We start from the raw sequence: 22,805 nt of genomic DNA, 5'->3' as shown, positions 1-22,805 counted from the left end.
CAAGGTGCCATTGTTCTTGGATCTCAATTGTCAAGGTGCCATTGTTCTTGGATCTCAGTTGTCAAGGTGCCATTGTTCTTGGATCTCAATTGTCAAGGTGCCATTGTTCTTGGATCTCAGTTGTCAAGGTGCCATTGTTCTTGGATCTCAATTGTCTAGGTGCCATTGTTCTTGGATCTCATTAGTCAAGGTGCCATTGTTCTTGGATCTCAGTTGTCAAGGTGCCATTGTTCTTGGATCTCAGTTGTCAAGGTGCCATTGTTCTTGGATCTCAGTTGTCTAGGTGCCATTGTTCTTGGATCTTAAGTAGTCACGGTGCCATTGTTCTTGGATCTAAGTGGTCACGGTGCCATTGTTCTTGGATCTAAGTGGTCACAGTGCCATTGTTCTTGGATCTCAGTTGTCAAGGTGCCATTGTTCTTGGATCTCAATTGTCAAGGTGCCATTGTTCTTGGATCTCAGTTGTCAAGGTGCCATTGTTCTTGGATCTCAATTGTCAAGGTGCCATTGTTCTTGGATCTCAGTTGTCAAGGTGCCATTGTTCTTGGATCTCAATTGTCTAGGTGCCATTGTTCTTGGATCTCATTAGTCAAGGTGCCATTGTTCTTGGATCTCAGTTGTCAAGGTGCCATTGTTCTTGGATCTCAGTTGTCAAGGTGCCATTGTTCTTGGATCTCAGCTGTCTACGTGCCATTGTTCTTGGATCTCATTAGTCAAGGTGCCATTGTTCTTGGATCTCGGTTTTCACAGTGCCATTGTTCTTGGTTTCCAGTTGTCTAGGTGCCATTGTTCTTGGATCTCATTAGTCAAGGTGCCATTGTTCTTGGATCTAAGTGGTCACGGTGCCATTGTTCTTGGATCTAAGTGGTCACAGTGCCATTGTTCTTGGATCTCAGTTGTCAAGGTGCCATTGTTCTTGGATCTCAGTTGTCAATGTGCCATTGTTCTTGGATCTCAGTTGTCTAGGTGCCATTGTTCTTGGATCTTAAGTAGTCACGGTGCCATTGTTCTTGGATCTAAGTGGTCACGGTGCCATTGTTCTTGGATCTAAGTGGTCACAGTGCCATTGTTCTTGGATCTCAGTTGTCAAGGTGCCATTGTTCTTGGATCTCAGTTGTCAAGGTGCCATTGTTCTTGGATCTCAGTTGTCTAGGTGCCATTGTTATTGGATCTCAGTTGTCAAGGTGCCATTGTTCTTGGATCTCAGTTGTCTAGGTGCCATTGTTCTTGGATCTTAAGTAGTCACGGTGCCATTGTTCTTGGATCTAAGTGGTCACGGTGCCATTGTTCTTGGATCTAAGTGGTCACAGTGCCATTGTTCTTGGATCTCAGTTGTCAAGGTGCCATTGTTCTTGGATCTCAGTTGTCAATGTGCCATTGTTCTTGGATCTCAGTTGTCAAGGTGCCATTGTTCTTGGATCTCAGTTGTCAAGGTGCCATTGTTCTTGGATCTAAGTAGTCTAGGTACCATTGTTCTTGGATCTCAGTTGTCAAGGTGCCATTGTTCTTGGATCTCAATTGTCAAGGTGCCATTGTTCTTGGATCTCAATTGTCTAGGTGCCATTGTTCTTGGATCTCATTAGTCAAGATGCCATTGTTCTTGGATCTCAGTTGTCAAGGTGCCATTGTTCTTGGATCTCAGTTGTCAAGGTGCCATTGTTCTTGGATCTCAATTGTCTACGTGCCATTGTTCTTGGATCTCAATTGTCTACGTGCCATTGTTCTTGGATCTCATTAGTCAAGGTGCCATTGTTCTTGGATCTCAGTTGTCAAGGTGCCATTGTTCTTGGATCTCAGTTGTCAAGGTGCCATTGTTCTTGGATCTCAGCTGTCTACGTGCCATTGTTCTTGGATCTCATTAGTCAAGGTGCCATTGTTCTTGGATGTCGGTTTTCACAGTGCCATTGTTCTTGGTTTCCAGTTGTCTAGGTGCCATTGTTCTTGGATCTCATTAGTCAAGGTGCCATTGTTCTTGGATCTAAGTGGTCACGGTGCCATTGTTCTTGGATCTAAGTGGTCACGGTGCCATTGTTCTTGGATCTAAGTGGTCACAGTGCCATTGTTCTTGGATCTCAGTTGTCAATTCATCATTCTTCTTATACCTCAGCTGTCAATATTCCATTGTTCTTGGATCTCAGAAGTCGCGGCGCTATTGTTCTTTGATCTCATTAGCCAAGGTGGCATTGTTCTTTGATCTCAGTTGTTAATGTACCATTGTTCTTGGATCTCAGGAGTCAATATGCCATTGTTCTTGGATGTCAGCTCTCTATTTCCCATTGCTCTTTGATCTCAGTTGTCAATGTGCCAATGTTCTTCAACCTCAGCTGTCAAAGTGTCATCATTCTTTGATCTCAGCTGTCAATGTGGCATCTTTCCTTGATACCAGCTGTCAATGTGCCTTTGTACTGCTATCTCAGCTGTTGATGTGGCATTGTTCTTGGATTTCAGCTGTCAGCGTGGCATTGCTTTTGACTCTAAGCTGTCAATGTACCATTGTTCTTGTATCTAGGCTGGTATGTCAGCGTGCCATTGATTTTACATCTAGGTCTCAGTGTGCCCTTGTTCTTAGAACTTAGCTGTCATTGTACCATTGTTCTTTTATCTAGGCTGTTATGTCAACTTGAATTGTCAGTGCTCTATTGTTCTTGTGTCTCAGCTATCCATGTCCTATTGTTCTGGGATCTCAGCTGTTAATGCCTATTGTACTTTGGTCTCAGTTATCAATGTCATTGTTTTGGAGCTGAGCTGTCAATATGCTGTTGTACTTGCATCTACTGTAGGCTGTCAGTGTGTCCTGAGCCTCCTATTGTTCCTTAGTCTCTGCCATCAATGTACCAATGTTAGGAGCTAGGCTGTCAATATGCCATTTTTTGGCACCTTGGTCCTAGCTGTTAGTGTCTCTGTTATTAGACTTCCACTATGACTGATATATTCAATGGGACCTTGAAAATAAATGAAGGAACCCAACCTGAGATTCCAACCCACATTAAAGTGAGATGGTAATAGTACCAGTAACATATAACATAGAAAGGCTAGTGTGCACATACCCTAACCGTGAAATGTTGTGTAAGTACTTATAATAAAATATTAAAAGGCAACAGTCCTAAAATCATACCAGTAATTTATAAGAAAAGTGTAGCCAAGGGAGAAGAAACACATTAGTGTCATGGATGTAGACCATTACGGTGATATACAGAACATTACTCTGAAATAGAAGAAGAGAATGGTGCAATGGGGTAAAAAAAATCATTTTCCAACTCTAAAAAAAAAACTATCCACTGATGGGGGATGGTATTACCTTGGTAGATGTGAATGGTGAACGGTGTTAAACAGACCTGTAAATGGATTTATATTATGAAGGATACGGGGGAATAAAAAAATGTAGCCGTATTCGGTAAGGGACATGGCAGTCCCTTAGCTTGCCATGGTGGAGTATAGGTTATTACCTGAGAATATGGATATTCGGAACAGTATCTGTCACCATGCGTATTGGTTTTTTCCTGCTTTCCGCACTGTTAGATGATGTGTTATGCATAGCAGTGTGCTGCCAGTCATTTGCACTGGGACTTGTGTTCCATTACAATGCACTTATATTATGTAATATTGTGTAAAGCCTCCATGATGTGGACAAAACAGATCTAGAATCCAGTCCTGGTGTTAGCGTAGTCTATAACGTTGGTATGAGACCAGAGCACTACACATGCGACAGGTTACAGAGCCTTGGGCTGTAGGGATCAAAACAATACATTGACACTCAGGAGAAATGTAGACGCAGTGCTGCCATGTGTGTGTTATGTGGCCTCCCATGACGTGTACTTGTGACATGTTTCTCATACTGTGCAGTATGCACCTTGTATACATGTCTGGATAGTGTCATGGTGTATACTCACTGTATGGCACGCAGTCATACTGGACTTCCAGGTATTTGTAGGTCCCTGGACATGGGTCAGGAAAGGCTTCAGAATCGGCAATAACAACACACTGTGTGCGATTGTTACACCTGCGGAGAAAAGATAGGACAAGATATGAGAAATGCTGATAGTATTGTATTGGGTATTGTGCCTATGTCTATGACTGTATGTATGTATGAGTCTGTGCATGGAAGTATGGACTGATGTAGCCAAGTTTAACATGACTTTGAAAGCATTAATCAGATGTTCATCTCTTTAACTCAACTTTTTTCTCTTTGCTTTCAATACCTTTTGCTGTAAGACCATATTCACACGACAGTTCAATGGTTCATTTGTTACGGCCATTTTGTATCCGTTCTGTTTTTGATGGCCACCCATCATATGTTTTACATTGTGTTTAACATGTTTTTAATGGGAATTTCATTGGTCTTTACTTTTTGACTCAACCCACTGATCCGTTTATAACGGAAATAATTTGGACTAGACTCTTATGGCCCTATCACACTACAAAAATGCAATGATAAATTACTGAAAAAAGTTATGGCCAATAGATCAGGTTCTATTATTTCTGGTTTCCTTTACATGGCTTTTGTATAAGTTACAGATGTATTTGACCATTTTATCCTGTTTTAGATGCCTTTGACAGTGTGAATTAGCCGTCCTTTGGGTAACAATTTGGCTTTGGTAAAACTTTTAGTTGGGTTACAACGTTATATGAGGATACCAGAGCCCATATTGGTGTCAGTGGTGAGCCTACTATGGTCGCTGCCGTTCTCCTTACAGAGGTACATGGCAGGGCCGTCCTTTCTCCCCTTCCATGAGTCACTTTAGTTATTCAGCCTCTGCCTGTTTTGATTTGAAGGGGACAGGAGATCTCTGTATAGGGTTGAACGATCGGGATCAGATAAGATCAGATTCCGATCGGCAATCGAGTAAATTTTGCGATCGGAATTCCGTCTCGATCTTTTCCAGCGGGATCGAGGTCGGAGATTATTTCAAGATTGGCTCAACCCTCACGTGACTTTTCCCATAGAGAAGCATTGATTAGGGTTGAGGATTGGGATCGGAAAAGATCGGATCCCGATCGGTGATCGAGCAAATTTCACGATCGGGATCGGGGCTGGAAAATGATCAGAAATCGGATTTTGAAATCGAACTCTATCTCTGTATGTAGACAATATACAGCTTTATTTCTCTGTCATCTCTGAAATCTCTGTCATCTCTGAGGTTTGGATTCTAGACTTTCCATAAACTGGGATAAATCCTAATCCATTGATTCAGTTAGTATCAAAGATCAATCCAGGTTCTGTCTATTTGGACCAGGATCTCGCCTTATATATCCCGGCCTATCTGTTTCTTCAGATATAAAGGATCTCCCGGACATCAGTGTTAACCTAGTGCCATTGTAATGTCAAGTCATGGTGTAAACTCCCTTTGTTGAGAGCAGACAGAATTAGCTTCTTTAGACTAAGGCCCCACGTTGTGGATATTCAGCTTTTTGGGTTTTTTTGCTGTTTCTTGAGCCAAAGCCAGGAGTGGATTGACCAGAAGGGAGAAGCATAAGAACTTCCTATTTATTTCCCTTTCTCTTTGTGGCCATTCTTGGCTTTGGCTCATAAAAACGCAGCAAAATCTGCAACAAAAAAAGCTGCGTTTCCGTAATGTGGGGCCTCAGCCTTAAAATGATTTTATTTTCCATAATTAGGAAAGAGACACATATAGCGATGCCTGGTGCACAGCCGTGAGGTCCACAATGTTACCAGTTATTATCACTTGTTACTTGTCACTGGCCACTTGGTTTGTGGGTAAACCTGAAGAACAAGCCATAAACAATAAATGTTCCCAGTATAACAGTAAACGGTGAGGAAGCTCATAGTATGTGCAACCATGTGTATCTTCACACTTACTGTGTATTCTCACCTCTATAGTTATATGGAAAGGTATTTAAATGATCGCTGTCATTTTAACAAACTTGCAGAAATCAATAGTACAAAAAAATAAGGAACTTTGGAATATATTTTCTAAGAGAAAAATGCATTTTTTCTCTTATCAGGCTGTTTTCCTTCCATGCTAAACTGATTTTTCATTTTGAAATCTCTGCTGTATGCGTTTTAGGACAGATTATAGGTCACACGTATCAGATTACACATGTCCATAGATGTCTATGGAGAGGACAAGGTAGGAATGAGCAGGAGTTTAGGGAGATGAAATAAGGGACACAGGCAGTGGTGTAAATAGGAATGGCGGAGCCCTGTGGCGAACCTTTAACATGGCCCCCCCCCCCCAACCGACGCCGAAGACCCCGATTTAACCCCCCTGCATTCCTGCGCGCACTATTATGCCCCATAGTTGCCCCTGCACACAGCATTATACCCCATAGTGGCCCCTTCTCTCAGTATTATGCCCCATAGTGGCCCCATCACCCAGTATTATGCCCCATAGTGGCCCCATCACCCAGTATTATGCCCCGTAGTGCCCCCATCACCCAGTATTATGCTCCATTGTGAACACCCATTAACATTTATTATACTCTGTGGTCTTTTCAGACCCCAGCGTATAATAATCAGAGACCGAGGGGGGATATAAACATAAACACTGTTACTTACCTATCTCTGTTCTCCCCGCTGTTGGCTATCTTCAATGATGTCAGGGACGTCATGTGACTGGGGGCCTGCGTCGCGACACATAAGGACGCAGGTCCCGGTCATGTGACGTCTGAGACGTCACTCAAGTAGACCCCGAAGCCTTTGCGGAGCGTGGAGAGATAAACACTGTTTGTTATGTTCGCTTACTTCTCCTGGGCCTCCGATCATTATACTCGGGGGTCTGAAAAGACCCCCCGAGTATAATAATGATGCTTGCAGGGCCCGTGGTGTCACTTACCAATCCCAGCCCCTGCCAGGATCGGTAAGTAAGTAGAGCCCGTTACGGGCTGGAGTAACTCCAGCCAGTAACGGCCTATTAAAAAAAAAAAAAAAAAAACACAGCGGTAGCGGTTGTCACCGGGCCCCCTAATGTCCCGGGCCCTGTGGCAGCTGCCTCCAATGCTTCCCCGGTAGTTACGCCACTGGACACAGGTTTAGACTGAGCTAATTAGAAAGTTTCTATCAGAACCCAATTACTTTATTCACATCAATACAGGTCAGCACTTCTCTATATAGACCATGCAAGGGACTGTTTCTGTGTGATAGAGGGAAAATCAGGGAGCAGATTCTCCTCTATGTACTGTGTGCAGTGTATGGCAGCTAGTCACCACCCACAAGTGCATACTACAGAATATAAGTCATAATAAGCCACATAATGGGTAGAAATAGTGTTTCTCCTCATGGACACACATTAGATAGGTGTGCTTTAAGATCTTGCCTTCGGTGATCTTAAGTAGAGAGCCCATAAGCCTGATTCATTTTACTTTTCCCTTTAGTAGGGGCGGCTTCATAGTTCCTAATTTGTGTTTGTTTCCTTTAGCATCTCTTACTATACCTGTCTCAACTTTACTTAGAGAGCATTACTGAGCTTTTTTCATATGTACATTTTTTTAAGGTTCTAAAAATATTTGTGTGTGAATTTCCCACCCATTGTATCTTCTCTTTTCATCTCATCTATTATTTCAATAAGGCCTCCCCACTATAAAATAGTCCACATCTCTCACCACTGAGACACCTCAAAGCCGGAGCTCTCTGGGAAAACAAAAACCAATTGTCTTATCTATTCCAAACTTTATTGGAGGGGAACTTCTACTCGTGTAAGGCTCTCCATAATGAGTTTCTTTATCCTCATCCAATTAACTTTAGGTACAAGTTACATCATGTCCTTCTTTCTTTCAAGACTCGCTACACTTCTCATTTATAGAAATTGGGTCTCTCATGGTAAAATGACCAGTCTAGAATGGCTTAAATCATAAGAAAAGCTTAAAGCTCCATACTTATAACAAGAGCAAGACCTCGTGTATTGAGACCACATTATTGATATCATATTAAGGGGGGGAGTTGCTAATGTTTTCTCTTTTTGTTGTTTATGTCTCATTATTTTGTGTATAGTATAGTGTCTGTGTATATTAATGTCGGCACATTTATAGGGGATAGTACTCATGGTTCTATAACCCCTGCTGTAGGGTTGAGTGATCGGGATCGGAAAAGATCAGATTCCGATCGGCGATTGAGTAAATTTCATTCCGATCCCAATCTTTTTAGGCGGGATCGAGGTCGGAGGTTATTTCCCACAATGCTTTGCTACTCGCCAAGCATTGTGGGAAAAGCTAACAATGTTAGTTAGGTCCCATAGGAATGATTGGATGCAGCCGGCACACAGCCTGTGCCAGCGGCCGGCCGCTTAACCCTCTGCGCGCAGCCTGCGTCCATTCATTCTAATGGGAGACTAGCTAACATCTCTAGTAGCTTAAGGCTTGGTTCATATATGCTGATGTGTTCCGTCCGTAAGAGTCCGCATGAGGACCCCTACGGACGGAACACAAGCGCAACTACAAGCGCTGTGCAGTTCAAGCACACGGGCCCCATAGACTATAATGGCTTCAATTTTTGGACTCCACGCTGTGTAGTGAATAGAGATGAGCAAACACTAAAATGTCCGAGGTTCAAAATCCGCTTCGAACAGCTACACACTGTTCGAACGGATTTCGAACCCCATTATAGTCTATGGGGGGAAATGCTTGTTTCAGGGGTACGCAAAATTAAAATTATACTTACCAAGTCCACGAGTGATGGTCGGGCTGGATTCTCCTTGGAGTCTTCTCCCGGCGCAGCGTCCCCGCATCTTCTTCCGTCTGGAATTCACTCTGCCTAGGCATTGGGGCCTAGGCAGAGCCGACTGCGCATGTGCGGTCATGCGCGGACATGCGCAGTCGGCTCTGCCCGACCCGACGCCTGAGCAGAGCCAACTGCGCATGCGAGGGCATGCCCGAGCATGTGCAGTTGGCTCTGCCTAGGCCGGATGCCTAGGCAGAGTGAATTCCAGCCGGAAGACGCCACGGGGAAGCTGCACAGAGAAGACTTCTAAAGGTAAGAGAAGAACCAGCGTTGTTTGGCAGAATGTATAGCATTCTGCCAATAAACGCTGGTTCTGCATCGAACCTTAAACTTCGAACAGCTAGTAGTGTTCGATCGAGTACGAGTATTTCGAATACCGTAGTATTCGATCGAACACCTACACGATCGAACACTACTCGCTCATCTCTAGTAGTGAACAGGATCTTTTATAAAATCCGATCTTTGATTATTAAAAAAATCCCATTGACTTGCATTGGGATCGGGTTCGAATGGAAAATGGTCGGAAATCAGATTTTAAAAATGATCCTGAAATCTCAAGATCGGCTCAACCCTACCCTGCAGTGCACATGGCCCAGGATACTAGCCACTTACCCCTTTTCTCTATATAATTATCACACCTTTTCTTACCAATGTGGCGTAGTAGTACGGCAGCCCATACTTAACAGGATATCGCATTACTCCCAGCAACTCCAATTCCCCATGAAGGGTGTCCTTTTTTACATTAATAATTAATGTTAAGGAAAACCCCACTTGGGATCTGGAAATTTATATATAGTTTTTCATTATCGCATCCCCACTAAACTTGTTCCCACCAGGGAACCCCCCAGAACAAGTGTTGCCAAAGATGGACATAATGACTGTTCATAGCTAGATTTTCCGTTCCGTACAAAGCTTTTTCTTGTAACCCACAAGCTTTAGTACTGCTCTGACATATTGTTAGTGATCACAGAAAACCACATTATGTGTTGTTTTTTTTGTGTGTTTTTAGCCTTATGATCGCCTGTGGTTATTTAGTCAGGGATGTATCACAAGCATTAAGTCATGCAGTGTATTACTACTACTACTGGGTCAAATAAGACCATTAAGGCCATCGGAATATAGTTCAGTAGGGTAAATAAAGCAATACTCTAATAATAACATACGCATGGGTAGGCATCTACATATATATATATATATGTAGAAACTCAGACATCCATATGTTTGGAGGTAAATATCAGAGAACTAATAATATAAAATGTATATTCACAGATACTGATGGTGACAGGCTCATACAGCTTCAATTATTTTATTGCACTGTAATGTCTGGTATTGTCTGTTCTTGTAATCTCTGAGTTGTAAACTGATATGGAAAATATTGGTGCTAGAAAAATAAAATATTATAAAAATGATAAATATTATAAAAATGATAAAAATGATAAATCATTATAATATTACAGTATGACGCATTCTGGCCACATACGCACAATTATACACACACATACTACTAAAACACATACTTATATTCATTTCAGGCTAATATAAGATAAATCAAGAATAAAGAAATATAGAAGTGAGGCGTCATAAGTAAACAAATGTATATATATATTTGTATATATATATATATATATATATATATATATATATATATATATATATATACACCGGCCACTTTATTAGGTACACCTGTCCAACTGCTCGTTAACACTTAATTTCTAATCAGCCAATCACATGGCGGCAACTCAGTGCATTTAGGCATGTAGACATGGTCAAGACAATCTCCTGCAGTTCAAACCGAGCATCAGTATGGGGAAGAAAGGTGATTTGAGTGCCTTTGAACGTGGCATGGTTGTTGGTGCCAGAAGGGCTGGTCTGAGTATTTCAGAAACTGCTGATCTACTGGGATTTTCACGCACAACCATCTCTAGGGTTTACAGAGAATGGTCCGAAAAAGAAAAAACATCCAGTGAGCGGCAGTTCTGTGGGCGGAAATGCGTTGTTGATGCCAGAGGTCAGAGGAGAATGTCCAGACTGGTTCGAGCTGATAGAAAGGCAACAGTGACTCAAATAGCCACCCGTTACAATCAAGGTAGCCAGAAGAGCATCTCTGAACGCACAGTACGTCGAACTTTGAGACAGATGGGCTACAGCAGCAGAAGACCACACCGGGTGCCACTCCTTTCAGCTAAGAACAGCAAACTGAGGCTACAATTTGCACAAGCTCATCGAAATTGGACAATTGAAGATTGGAAAAACGTTGCCTGGTCTGATGAGTCTCGATTTCTGCTGCGACATTCGGATGGTAGGGTCAGAATTTGGCGTCAACAACATGAAAGCATGGATCCATCCTGCCTTGTATCAACGGTTCAGGCTGGTGGTGGTGGTGTCATGGTGTGGGGAATATTTTCTTGGCACTCTTTGGGCCCCTTGGTACCAATTGAGCATCGTTGCAACGCCAAAGCCTACCTGAGTATTGTTGCTGACCATGTCCATCCCTTTATGACCACAATGTACCCAACATCTGATGGCTACTTTCAGCAGGATAATGCGCCATGTCATAAAGCTGGAATCATCTCAGACTGGTTTCTTGAACATGACAATGAGTTCACTGTACTCCAATGGCCTCCACAGTCACCAGATCTCAATCCAATAGAGCATCTTTGGGATGTGGTGGAACGGGAGATTCGCATCATGGATGTGCAGCCGACAAATCTGCGGCAACTGTGTGATGCCATCATGTCAATATGGACCAAAATCTCTGAGGAATGCTTCCAGCACCTTGTTGAATCTATGCCACGAAGAATTGAGGCAGTTCTGAAGGCAAAAGGGGGTCCAACCCGTTACTAGCATGGTGTACCTAATAAAGTGGCCGGTGAGTGTATATATATATATATATATATATATATATATATATATATATATATATATATATATTTACACAAAGGCAAACATACATATTCAGAGACACATACCGTACTATTAGGGGACCAATAAAATCATGGTGATTATATATATAAATATCTCTCTCTCTCTCTCTCTCTCTCTCTCTGTATATATATATATATATATATATATATATATATATATATATATCAGCAGATGACTCGGCTCCGCACGAGTATGTTTAATTTTTTTGTTTGTGCAATGGCCCCATAAGAATTGGCACTGGTCTATTTTGTACATCGTTTGTATGTAGTTTACATAGGTTTCAATTACTAAAGGAAAGTTGACCTCCAGTATGGCAGTCCAGTATAGGTAGAGTCTATTTATGGCTAGATGGCTATTTATGTGTTGTTATGGAAACCTGGTAAATTAAATATGAAGTTATATTGGCTGATACAAGTCATACAACTGAATATTTAAGGACCTGTGATCAGTTGATATGGAAACCTGGAGTAAAGCTGTGTGTATGAGACCTTTTGTAAGTGTCATCCACAGCGCCCTGCCCTTTTAAAGCTGACCTATAACAGTGAAGAAAAATGGATGAGTTGTTATGGAAACCTGGAGTAAAGCTGTGTGCATGTGGTGACTAAATGCATACAAGCTTCTATTGGCTGATAAGTGACATGTGACCGTGTGTATGGCAGTTGGAATATGAGTGAAAGATTTACAGGCTTCTATTGTCTAGTGCAGGTCATTTTTTGAGAATACTGTATCTCAGGAACGGTACATCCTAGAGAACTGAGACACATTCTAAAATCTTCCCGGACACCTGATGTACCTGCCAAATTTGGTGAAGATTGGTCCAGTCGCTTGGTAAATGCATACACATAAACATGTAGCAGAGTTAACCGAAACTTCTGCAATTGGTTAAACGTCTGCAGTGTGATATCTTAACACAGGAGACAACAAAAACCAAGGAAAAGTGAAAAATGTTTTTCCAAGGACTTCTGTGAGAAGATATCACACTGCAGCAGTTTAACCAGTTGCAGAAATTCGGGTTAACTCAGTTACATCTGTATAGACTTCCATACATACTCAGGGTAATACCGACATAAACATACAATATACACAGAGGCACACATACATATACAAACTTATAAACAGAGGCACACAAACATACTTGTGCACGTGGGGGCAACATGGTGGCTCAGTGGTTAGCACTGCAGCCTTGCAGCGCTGGAGTCCTGGGTTCGAATCCCGCCAGGAACAACATCTGCAAGGAGTTTGTATGTTCTCCCCGTGTTTGTGTGGATTTCCTCCCACTCCACAAAAGACATACTGATAGGAAGAAGAATGTACATTATGATCCCTATATGGGGCTCACAATCTACATTAAAAAACCAATATACTTGTGCACATATGTATACAGAAACAGATACAAAAGCAAAGACATATGTGTCGCACATATGCTTCTATACCGCACTTCCATCACTGAGCCATTCCCAGGAGTCTTACACCATCTTGTACTCAGTGGTGGTGGATATTCTGTATACAATTCTCTTAATTCTTAGATTTTGCCCATATACAGCGTACACACATTTGGACATTATAAGGAAGAGGGTTCTAAATATACAAAATAAAGCCTTAACCATCTTAACCAATTTGCCCTATTTACCCCAAAACCTAAAACACCCTGAAGTAGAGTAAAATCCCCCCATGTAGAGGTGACATAATGGGCCGAGCAGATGGGCCTAATGGTTCTTTTCTGCCAGCCAGCTCTCTGATTCTATATATTATAGTGATTCTCTGTCTCCCGTCTGCTAAGTCTTGCATAATAGGCTTTCTACTGAATACAGCTCATGCAGTGCCAAACCTTGGATTACTTTCCGCAGGATTTTATTTTTTAATCTATGCATTACTTTCCATTTTTTACTCTGCCTCAATTACTGCCTATTTTTTTTTTTATCCATTAAGAGTTTTAATATAATGTAGCCAGATAAAAAACTAATAATAACTGTATTATAGCTTTATTAATACAATGTATTTATATCTCATGTCTAATAAATTATTATCAGTAATATGTTGCTGGAGACATTTCATTACAGCGGCCAGTTCTGTCTGGTAACATCGGGCCCCACATTTAGGAGTGTGAAGCATGAATTTCATTGGAGAAAATTGGGAAGATGTTCTTTTAATGAGGTGTACAGTAATCCATGCAAACAGAGGAGCCGGCAGTGCTTTGATCTGGGTTTTGTAAAATGTACCACACCACAGGCTGCACACAAGGCAGTATGGAGACAAACACCATTGAAAAGGACAATTTCATAGCAGGTTGGAGCATGAATGTAAGTAGTGGTGGAGCATAGAAAGTAGACACCACACTCAGAAACCACTCCGGCATATTGCAATCCTAGTTTCCCTCTGACTATATTCAGGAATAACTGAAATAACAATTTAAGGACTTTTTATTAGAAGGACCCCCCCAAAAAAAAAAAAAATAAGCTCATTATACGTTACCTTGTTGTTAGAATCTACAAAGATCAGCTGTGATCTGTGCAGGGAGCTGGCATCAACTATTACATTTTCTTGCAACGACACCACAGAAGAAATTAAAGGGTTTCATATGTGCGGTTTTAAGGGCTATAACTTTTTTTCATTTGGATTATTCAAATAATTTTGCAGCTTTTTTTGGCGCTTACTTTTTATTTTTCCATGTTTTTTTCTTTATTTTAACTTTGTGAAGATGTTGTACACCCATAGCTGTTTACACAGCGAGGGCGGGTCACACCTGTGCCCCGGTCTCCCCAGTCATGAGGTTTCCGTTTTCTGCCCAAGAAACTGGACAGGAGACGGAAACCGGCAGTCACTTTTCAAACCCATTCATTTGAGCCTGTGAGCATTTTGTGGTCTCCGCGGTGAAACCAGTTTTTTTAACTGGACAGAAAGTCGGACATACAGGACTTTGTGTCCGGTTAAAAAATAATGGTTTTGCCACGTAGACCACAAAACTGTCAAGGGTGGACACGGTCTGCTGGGTTTCTGTCTCCTGTCGGCAGAAGGCGGAAACCTCAAAACGGAGAACGGGTGCAGATGTGAACCATTCCTGCATTCTCTATGGAAGGTCCAGCTGTAGCAACAGCCAGCTCCCTGGTTCTGAAGTTGATGCGATTTCATGCAGCTGCTACACACTGCAAGGATACACATATATATATATATATATATATATATATATATATATATATATATATATATATATATAGTTTAAGGGTGGACCACCTAGATGTCTACAGTCAACGACCAGTCTGGAACGGGATTATGAGCAATGAAATCAATTGGCTGTCCCCGTAGTGCAAGGACATGTTGAGTCCTCTAGGTTCTCTCCACTATGGTTTTTTGCTGCTTTGCCTAATTTTCTCAACCAGGTAAGTAATGTAAAAGGTGTTTCTCCAAAAGTCCGGCATGCTTTGTGGAGAAAAGACTTACCTAGCTCATCAAACTGAAGGAGTTTAAAAAAAATGATGAAAATAATAAACTAATCTATCTATCTATCTATCTATCTATCTATCTATCTATCTATCTATCTATCTATCTATCTCTCTCTCTCCTATCTATCTATCTATCTATCTATCTATCTATCTATCTATCTATCTATCTATCTCTCTCTCTCCTATCTATCTATCTATCTATCTATCTATCTATCTATCTATCTATCTATCCCTTTATAAATATTTACCCCCCCCCTCTCTTATTGTTGCTTGAGATCCTCCAACACATCTATTTACACTTATATCTACCATTGCAGTGATGTGTAAAAAAATTTGACAACACTACATGGGGTCCTGGCAATGGATGACACATTGCTAAGCAGAAGCATATACCGTATGTTTCTAGAGAGAAATGCCCCTATGCATCCAGGAGATGGAACATGGTACAATTTCTTCTGTTAGACTGATACACAATGATTTATTGTAGGGGCCAATACACTTGTATGATTACAATATTGTGTCTCCATACAAAGTCCGCCCATGAAGAGTGCAGATTTTTTTCCAGATTGTGTTTTGGGAGTGCACCGGAGCCATGGTGAGGTAAGTAACATTGTTTTTTTATGTTTGTCAGCTCCACTCGGTCTCCAATCATTATATTCTGGGGTCTGAAAAGACCCCAGAGTATAAGATTTGTTTAATAGTGTTCCACAATGGGGTATATAGTGTGTGCAGGGACCACTATGGGGCATAATACTGTGTGCAGGAGCCACGATGGGGCATAATACTGTGTGCAGGGGCCACGATGGGGCATAATACTGTGTGCAGGGGCCACTATGGGGGATATAATACTGTGTTCAGGGGCCACTATGGCGCATAATACTTTGTGCAGGGGCCACTATGGGGTATAATACTGTGTGCAGGGGCCACTATGGAGCAATAATACTGTGTGCAGGGGCCACTATGGCGCATAATACTTTTTGCAGAGGCCACTATGGGGTATAATACTGTGTGCAGGGGCCACTATGGGGGATAATACTGTGTGCAGGGGCCACTATGGCGCATAATACTGTGTGCAGGGGCCACTATGGGGTATAATACTGTGTGCAGGGGCCACTATGGGGGATAATACTGTGTGCAGGGGCAACTATGGGGGATAATACTGTGTGCAGGAGCCACTATGGGGGATAATACTATGTGCAGGGGCCACTATGGAGGATAATACTGTGTGCAGGGGCCACTATGGGGGATAATACTGTGTGCAGGGACCACTATGGGGCATAATACTGTGTGCAGGGGCCACGATGGGGCATAATACTGTGTGCAGGGGCCACGATGGGGCATAATACTGTGTGCAGGGGCCACTATGGGGGATATAATACTGTGTTCAGGGGCCACTATGGCGCATAATACTTTGTGCAGGGGCCACTATGGGGTATAATACTGTGTGCAGGGGCCACTATGGAGCAATAATACTGTGTGCAGGGGCCACTATGGCGCATAATACTTTTTGCAGAGGCCACTATGGGGTATAATACTGTGTGCAGGGGCCACTATGGGGGATAATACTGTGTGCAGGGGCCACTATGGCGCATAATACTGTGTGCAGGGGCCACTATGGGGTATAATACTGTGTGCAGGGGCCACTATGGGGGATAATACTGTGTGCAGGGGCCACTATGGGGGATAATACTGTGTGCAGGGGCCACTATGGGGGATAATACTGTGTGCAGGGGCCACTATGGAGGATAATACTGTGTGCAGGGGCCACTATGGGGGATAATACTGTGTGCAGGGGCCACTATGGCGCATAATACTGTGTGTAGGGGCCACTATGGGGGATAATACTGTGTGCAGGGGCCACTATTGGGGATAATACTGTGTGCAGGGGCCACTATGGGGGATAATACTGTGTGCAGGGGCCACTATGGGGGATAATACTGTGTGCAGGGGCCACTATGGGGGATAATACTGTGTGCAGGGGCCACTATGGCGCATAATACTGTGTGTAGGGGCCACTATGGGGCATAATACTGTGTGCAGGGGCCACTATGGGGCATAATACTGTGTGCAGGGGCCACTATGGGGGATAATACTGTGTGCAGGGGCCACTATGGGGGATAATACTGTGTGCAGGGGCCACTATGGGGGATAATACTGTGTGCAGGGGCCACTATGGGGGATAATACTGTGTGCAGGGGCCACTATGGCGCATAATACTGTGTGTAGGGGCCACTATGGGGGATAATACTGTGTGCAGGGGCCACTATGGGGGATAATACTGTGTGCAGGGGCCACTATGGCGCGTAATACTGTGTGTAGGGGCCACTATGGCGCATAATAGTGTGTGCAAGGGTCACCATAGGGCATAATACTGTGTACAGGGGCCACTATGGGGGATAATACTGTGTTCAGGGGCCACTATGGTGCATAATACTGTGTGCAGGGGCCACTATGGTGCATAATACTGTGTGCAGGGGCCACTATGGGGGATAATACTATGTGCAGGGGCCACTATGGGGGATAACAGTGTGTGCAGGAATTCAGTTATGGCAGGGGAAGGGGGCATGTTAAATGTTCGCCTTGGGGCCCAGCCATTCCTAGTTATACCACTGGATAAACTTCTTCTTTGTTGCTTTCTAGCTTAGGGTTTTTGTGCTTGATAGAAGTATGTAACAGTTATTATGGAGCAGAGTATATTACATTTCCTATTGTATGTACAGTATATGACAAGCGCACTGTTTTCTGTAGACATCCCATGGCACCAATCCAAGGATATCGCCTTCTTCTCTTGATATAATATGCTGATCACGGTCTATTACAATGTACCGGCCAATGTGATAATAACAAGTTGTTGTACTGCCTGGGAAGTGTGCAGTGATGGAGAAGTCCATGGTTTCCGAGTAGCGCGGCCTTAAGGGATGCGGCTTCGGCTAATTTAATTAAGAAGAATTCAATATAAATTCTGGATGCTTTTGATTTAAGATATTGTGTTGCTAAATGAGCTCTTGCCTGGCATTTTCCGTAAGACCCCCTCCATAAGTAACATTACCCCAGCTCAACCCTTTGACCTCCAAATAGTTTATTACATTTGGACTTCAAGCTTCTACACAACAACTGATGGATCACTGTTTCTGCCAGTAAGATGTGCCACCTCATTATACACCCCTGTCATACACAATTGTGCCAAGCGGTGTCCCTTCGGCTGCTTAATGAGAAGCTATTTTCAATATGTACCGTCATTTATCATGTACAGATGGAGCCATGCTTATCGCTTCTTGAGAAGGTTATTATAACCCTCTATGTTATTTCATCTGCTCCCTGTAACATTCGGCAATTTCTCCTGAGGAGTTAATTGGATTTGATGTTTCAAGATAACCTGAACTTCTGCATACCCAAAATGAGTTGTAACCACTTACCCAGGCCACACAAGCTGCGATAATTAGGGTGACATTGGGCAGCTGGTACAACATAGTGCTACACAGGGCCTGAAAAACCACCGCTATATCCCATAACACTTTCATCATCCCATAGAAGATCTTCATAGGACAAACTGGTAAATGATGTTGGACGATCAGATCTATTTATTGATACCTACAGTGCTGAAAATAGATCAGTACACCTCAACAGATTTGTCACATTACCTTTAGTTTTCTTTCAAAATCCACATCTTCTATGGGATACTATACTACAAAATACACCCACAAATGTGGGAGTTATGGATAAATATCCTCCATTCACAGACATGTAATAAGTGTACAATTGCCATGTCCTCCGGTGATCAGAAGGAGGGAAACCAAAAGTCCCCCTATGACCTCCTTGTGACTGTTGCTCCATTCACTTCCATGGGGTAGCAGGCATTGCTGGAGATTACACACCTGGAACATGGGAAGAATATGCAAATCTGACTTCCATGATGTAATTAGGAAGCCAGTGCCTAATTAGATGCACACTAGAGATGAGCGAACACTAAAATGTTCGAGGTTCGAAATTCGATTCGAACAGCCGCTCAATGTTCGTGTGTTCGAACGGGTTTCGAACCCCATTATAGTCTATGGGGAACAGATACTCGTTAAGGGGGAAACCCAAATCCGTGTCTGGAGGGTCACCAAGTCCACTATGACACCCCAGGAAATGATGCCAACACCTCTGGAATGACACTGGGACAGCAGGGGAAGCATGTCTGGGGGCATCTAACACACCAAAGACCCTCTATTACCCCAACATCACAGCCTAACAACTACACACTTTACACACTCAATACCACCTCTCTGACAGTAGGAAAACACCTTGAAACATGTGTATTTGGCACTTGCAGTGAGGAGAGCTTGTCACCAGCAGTGAATTTGGCCCTTGTAGTAAGTTGAGGTTGGCACCAACATTTGTTTTGAAAATCAGGGTGGATTGAGCCTCTAACCAGCAGAGTTTGGGCAAATTCATGGTGGAGGGAGCCTCTAAAAACCCCAGTTTGGACCAATTCATGGTGGAGGGAGACTCTAAAAACCCCAGTTTGGACCAATTCATGGTGGAGGGAGACTCTAAAAACCCCAGTTTGGACCAATTCATGGTGGAGGGAGCCTCTAAAAACCCCAGTTTGGACCAATTCATGGTGGAGGGAGCCTCTAACCAGCCCAGTTTGGACCAATTAATGGTGGAGGGAGCCTCTAAACAGCCAAGTTTTGGGAAATTCATGGTGGAGGGAGCCTCTAACCAGCCCAGTTTGGACCAATTCATGGTGGAGAGCGCCTCTAAACAGCCCAGTTTGGGCAAATTCATGGTGGAGGGAGCCTCTAACCAGCCCAGTTTGGACCAATTAATGGTGGAGGGAGCCTCTAAACAGCCCAGTTTGGACCAATTAATGGTGGAGGGAGCCTCTAACCAGCCCAGTTTGGACCAATTAATGGTGGAGGGAGCCTCTAACCAGCCCAGTTTGGACCAATTAATGGTGGAGGGAGCCTCTAACCAGCCCAGTTTGGACCAATTAATGGTGGAGGGAGCCTCTAAACAGCCAAGTTTTGGGAAATTCATGGTGGAGGGAGCCTCTAACCAGCCCAGTTTGGACCAATTCATGGTGGAGGGAGCCTCTAAACAGCCCAGTTTGGGCAAATTCATGGTGGAGGGAGCCTCTAAAAAACCCAGTTTGGACCAATTCATGGTGGAGGGAGCCTCTAATTAGCCCAGTTTGGACCAATTAATTGTGGAGGGAGCCTCTAACCAGCCCAGTTTGGACCAATTAATGGTGGAGGGAGCCTCTAACCACCCCAGTTTGGGCAAATTCATGGTGGAGGGAGCCTCTAACCAGCCCAGTTTGGACCAATTAATGGTGGAGGGAGCCTCTAACCAGCCCAGTTTGGACCAATTAATGGTGGAGGGAGCCTCTAATTAGCCCAGTTTGGACCAATTAATTGTGGAGGGAGCCTCTAACCAGCCCAGTTTGGACCAATTCATGGTGGAGGGAGCCTCTAATTAGCCCAGTTTGGACCAATTAATTGTGGAGGGAGCCTCTAACCAGCCCAGTTTGGACCAATTAATGGTGGAGGGAGCCTCTAAAAAACCCAGTTTGGACCAATTCATGGTGGAGGGAGCCTCTAATTAGCCCAGTTTGGACCAATTAATTGTGGAGGGAGCCTCTAACCAGCCCAGTTTGGACCAATTAATGGTGGAGGGAGCCTCTAAAAAACCCAGTTTGGACCAATTCATGGTGGAGGGAGCCTCTAATTAGCCCAGTTTGGACCAATTAATTGTGGAGGGAGCCTCTAACCAGCCCAGTTTGGACCAATTAATGGTGGAGGGAGCCTCTAACCACCCCAGTTTGGACCAATTCATGGTGGAGGGAGCCTCTAACCACCCCAGTTTGGACCAATTCATGGTGGAGGGAGCCTCTAAACAGCCCAGTTTGGGCAAATTCATGGTGGAGGGAGCCTCTAACCAGCAGAGTTGGGGGAAATCAGGGTGGAGGGAGCCTAGTATTAGCAGAATTGTGCAACGCTTATGGTGGATGAGTATGAGGATGCGGAGGAATTGGAGAGGTTGAGTACAGACATGGAGTTTCATGTTGGGGTGCTTTACACAGGTGGGCACAAAAATGACGGCTCTACCCAGTGGTGGTTCATTTTTATCAAAGTGAGCCGGTCGGCACTCTCAGCTGACAGACGGGTGCGCTTGTCAGTGATGATGCCACCGGCTGCACTGAACACCCTCTCAGATAGGACGCTGGCGGCAGGACAGGACAGCACCTCCAAGGCATATAGGGCAAGTTCAAGCCACAGGTCCAACTTCGACACCCAATACGTGTAGGGCGCAGAGGGGTCGGAGAGGACAGGGCTGTGGTCGGAAAGGTATTCCCGCAACATGCGCCTATACTTCTCACGCCTGGTGACACTAGGACCCTCCGTGGCGGCACTTTGGCGAGGGGGTGCCATCAAGGTGTCCCAGACCTTAGACAGTGTGCCCCTCGTTTGTGTGGACCGGTGAGAACTTGGTTGCCTACTGGAGGAACTGCCCTCCCTGCCGCCAACGTCACATGCTGGAAACATCTCCATCATATTCTGCACCAATTGCCTGTGGCAAGCATTGATGCGATTGGCCCTCCCCTCTACCGGAATAAAAGACGAGATGTTGTTTTTATACCGGGGGTCAAGGATAGCAAAGATCCAGTACTGGTTGTCCTCCATGATTTTGACAATACGCTTGTCGGTTGTAAAGCACCCCAACATGAACTCAGCCATGTCTGCCACAGTGTTAGTTGGCATGACTCCTCTGGCCCCACCGGAAAGTTCAATCTCCATTTCCTCCTCATCCTCCATGTCTACCCATCCGCGCTGCAACAATGGGACGATTCGAAGTTGCCCGGAAGCCTCCTGTATCACCATCACATCATCGGACAACTCTTCTTCCTCCTCCTCCTCCTCCTCCTCCTCCATTAAACGCAGTGAAGCGGACAGATGTGTGGACCTACTCTCCAGCTGTGACGGATCGGATGCTATCCCTAACTCCTCTGTGTGATCTGAGTTATCCCTGATGTCAATCAGGGATTCTCTCAGAACACACAAGAGCGGGATTGTAAGGCTCACCATCGCATCCTCAGAGCTCACCCTCCTTGTGGACTCCTCAAAGACCCGTAGGATGTCACAAAGGTCTCTCATCCATGGCCACTCATGGATGTGAAACTGAGGCAGCTGACTTTGTGGCACCCTAGGGTTTTGTAGCTGGTATTCCATCAAAGGTCTCTGCTGCTCAACCACTCTATTCAACATCTGAAACGTTGAGTTCCAGCGTGTGGGGACGTCGCACAAAAGCCGGTGTTGTGGCACATGCAGGCGTTGCTGGAGAGATTTTAAGCTAGCAGCGGCTACTGTCGACTTGCGAAAGTGGGCGCACATGCGCCGCACTTTCACCAGTAGCTCTGGAACATTGGGGTAGCTCTTTAGGAAACGTTGCACCACTAGGTTGAAGACGTGGGCCAGGCATGGAACATGTTGGAGTCCGGCAAGCTCCAGAGCTGCTACCAGGTTCCGGCCGTTATCACAAACGACCATGCCTGGGCCCAGGTGCAGCGGCTCAAACCATATTGCCGTCTCATCGAGGAGGGCATCCCTCACCTCGGAGGCAGTGTGCTGTCTGTCCCCCAAGCTGATCAGCTTCAGCACAGCCTGCTGACGTCTACCAACGCCAGTGCTGCAACGTTTCCAACTCGTAGCTGGGGTCAATCTAACAGCGGAGGAGGAGGCGGTGGCGGAGGAGGAGGCGGTGGCGGAGGAGGAGGCGGT

At 44.2% G+C, this 22,805-nt stretch overlaps 1 protein-coding gene across 2 annotated transcripts in view; it reads right to left on the bottom strand.

The window, feature by feature from the left end:
- ADGRL1 (adhesion G protein-coupled receptor L1) overlaps positions 1-22,805 on the bottom strand; it is a 291,137-nt gene that overhangs the window by 51,149 nt on the left and 217,183 nt on the right. For both annotated transcript variants that reach the window (XM_075272818.1, XM_075272819.1), the window contains one exon: positions 3,891-4,000. In XM_075272818.1, coding sequence (XP_075128919.1) covers positions 3,891-4,000 — 110 coding nt within the window. The remainder of the gene's footprint in view (positions 1-3,890; positions 4,001-22,805) is intronic.

The sequence above is a fragment of the Leptodactylus fuscus genome, chromosome 5 (assembly GCF_031893055.1).
Source record: "Leptodactylus fuscus isolate aLepFus1 chromosome 5, aLepFus1.hap2, whole genome shotgun sequence".
In the NCBI taxonomy this organism is placed as follows: domain Eukaryota; kingdom Metazoa; phylum Chordata; class Amphibia; order Anura; family Leptodactylidae; genus Leptodactylus; species Leptodactylus fuscus.
This window is presented reverse-complemented; position numbering and strand designations above follow the sequence as displayed.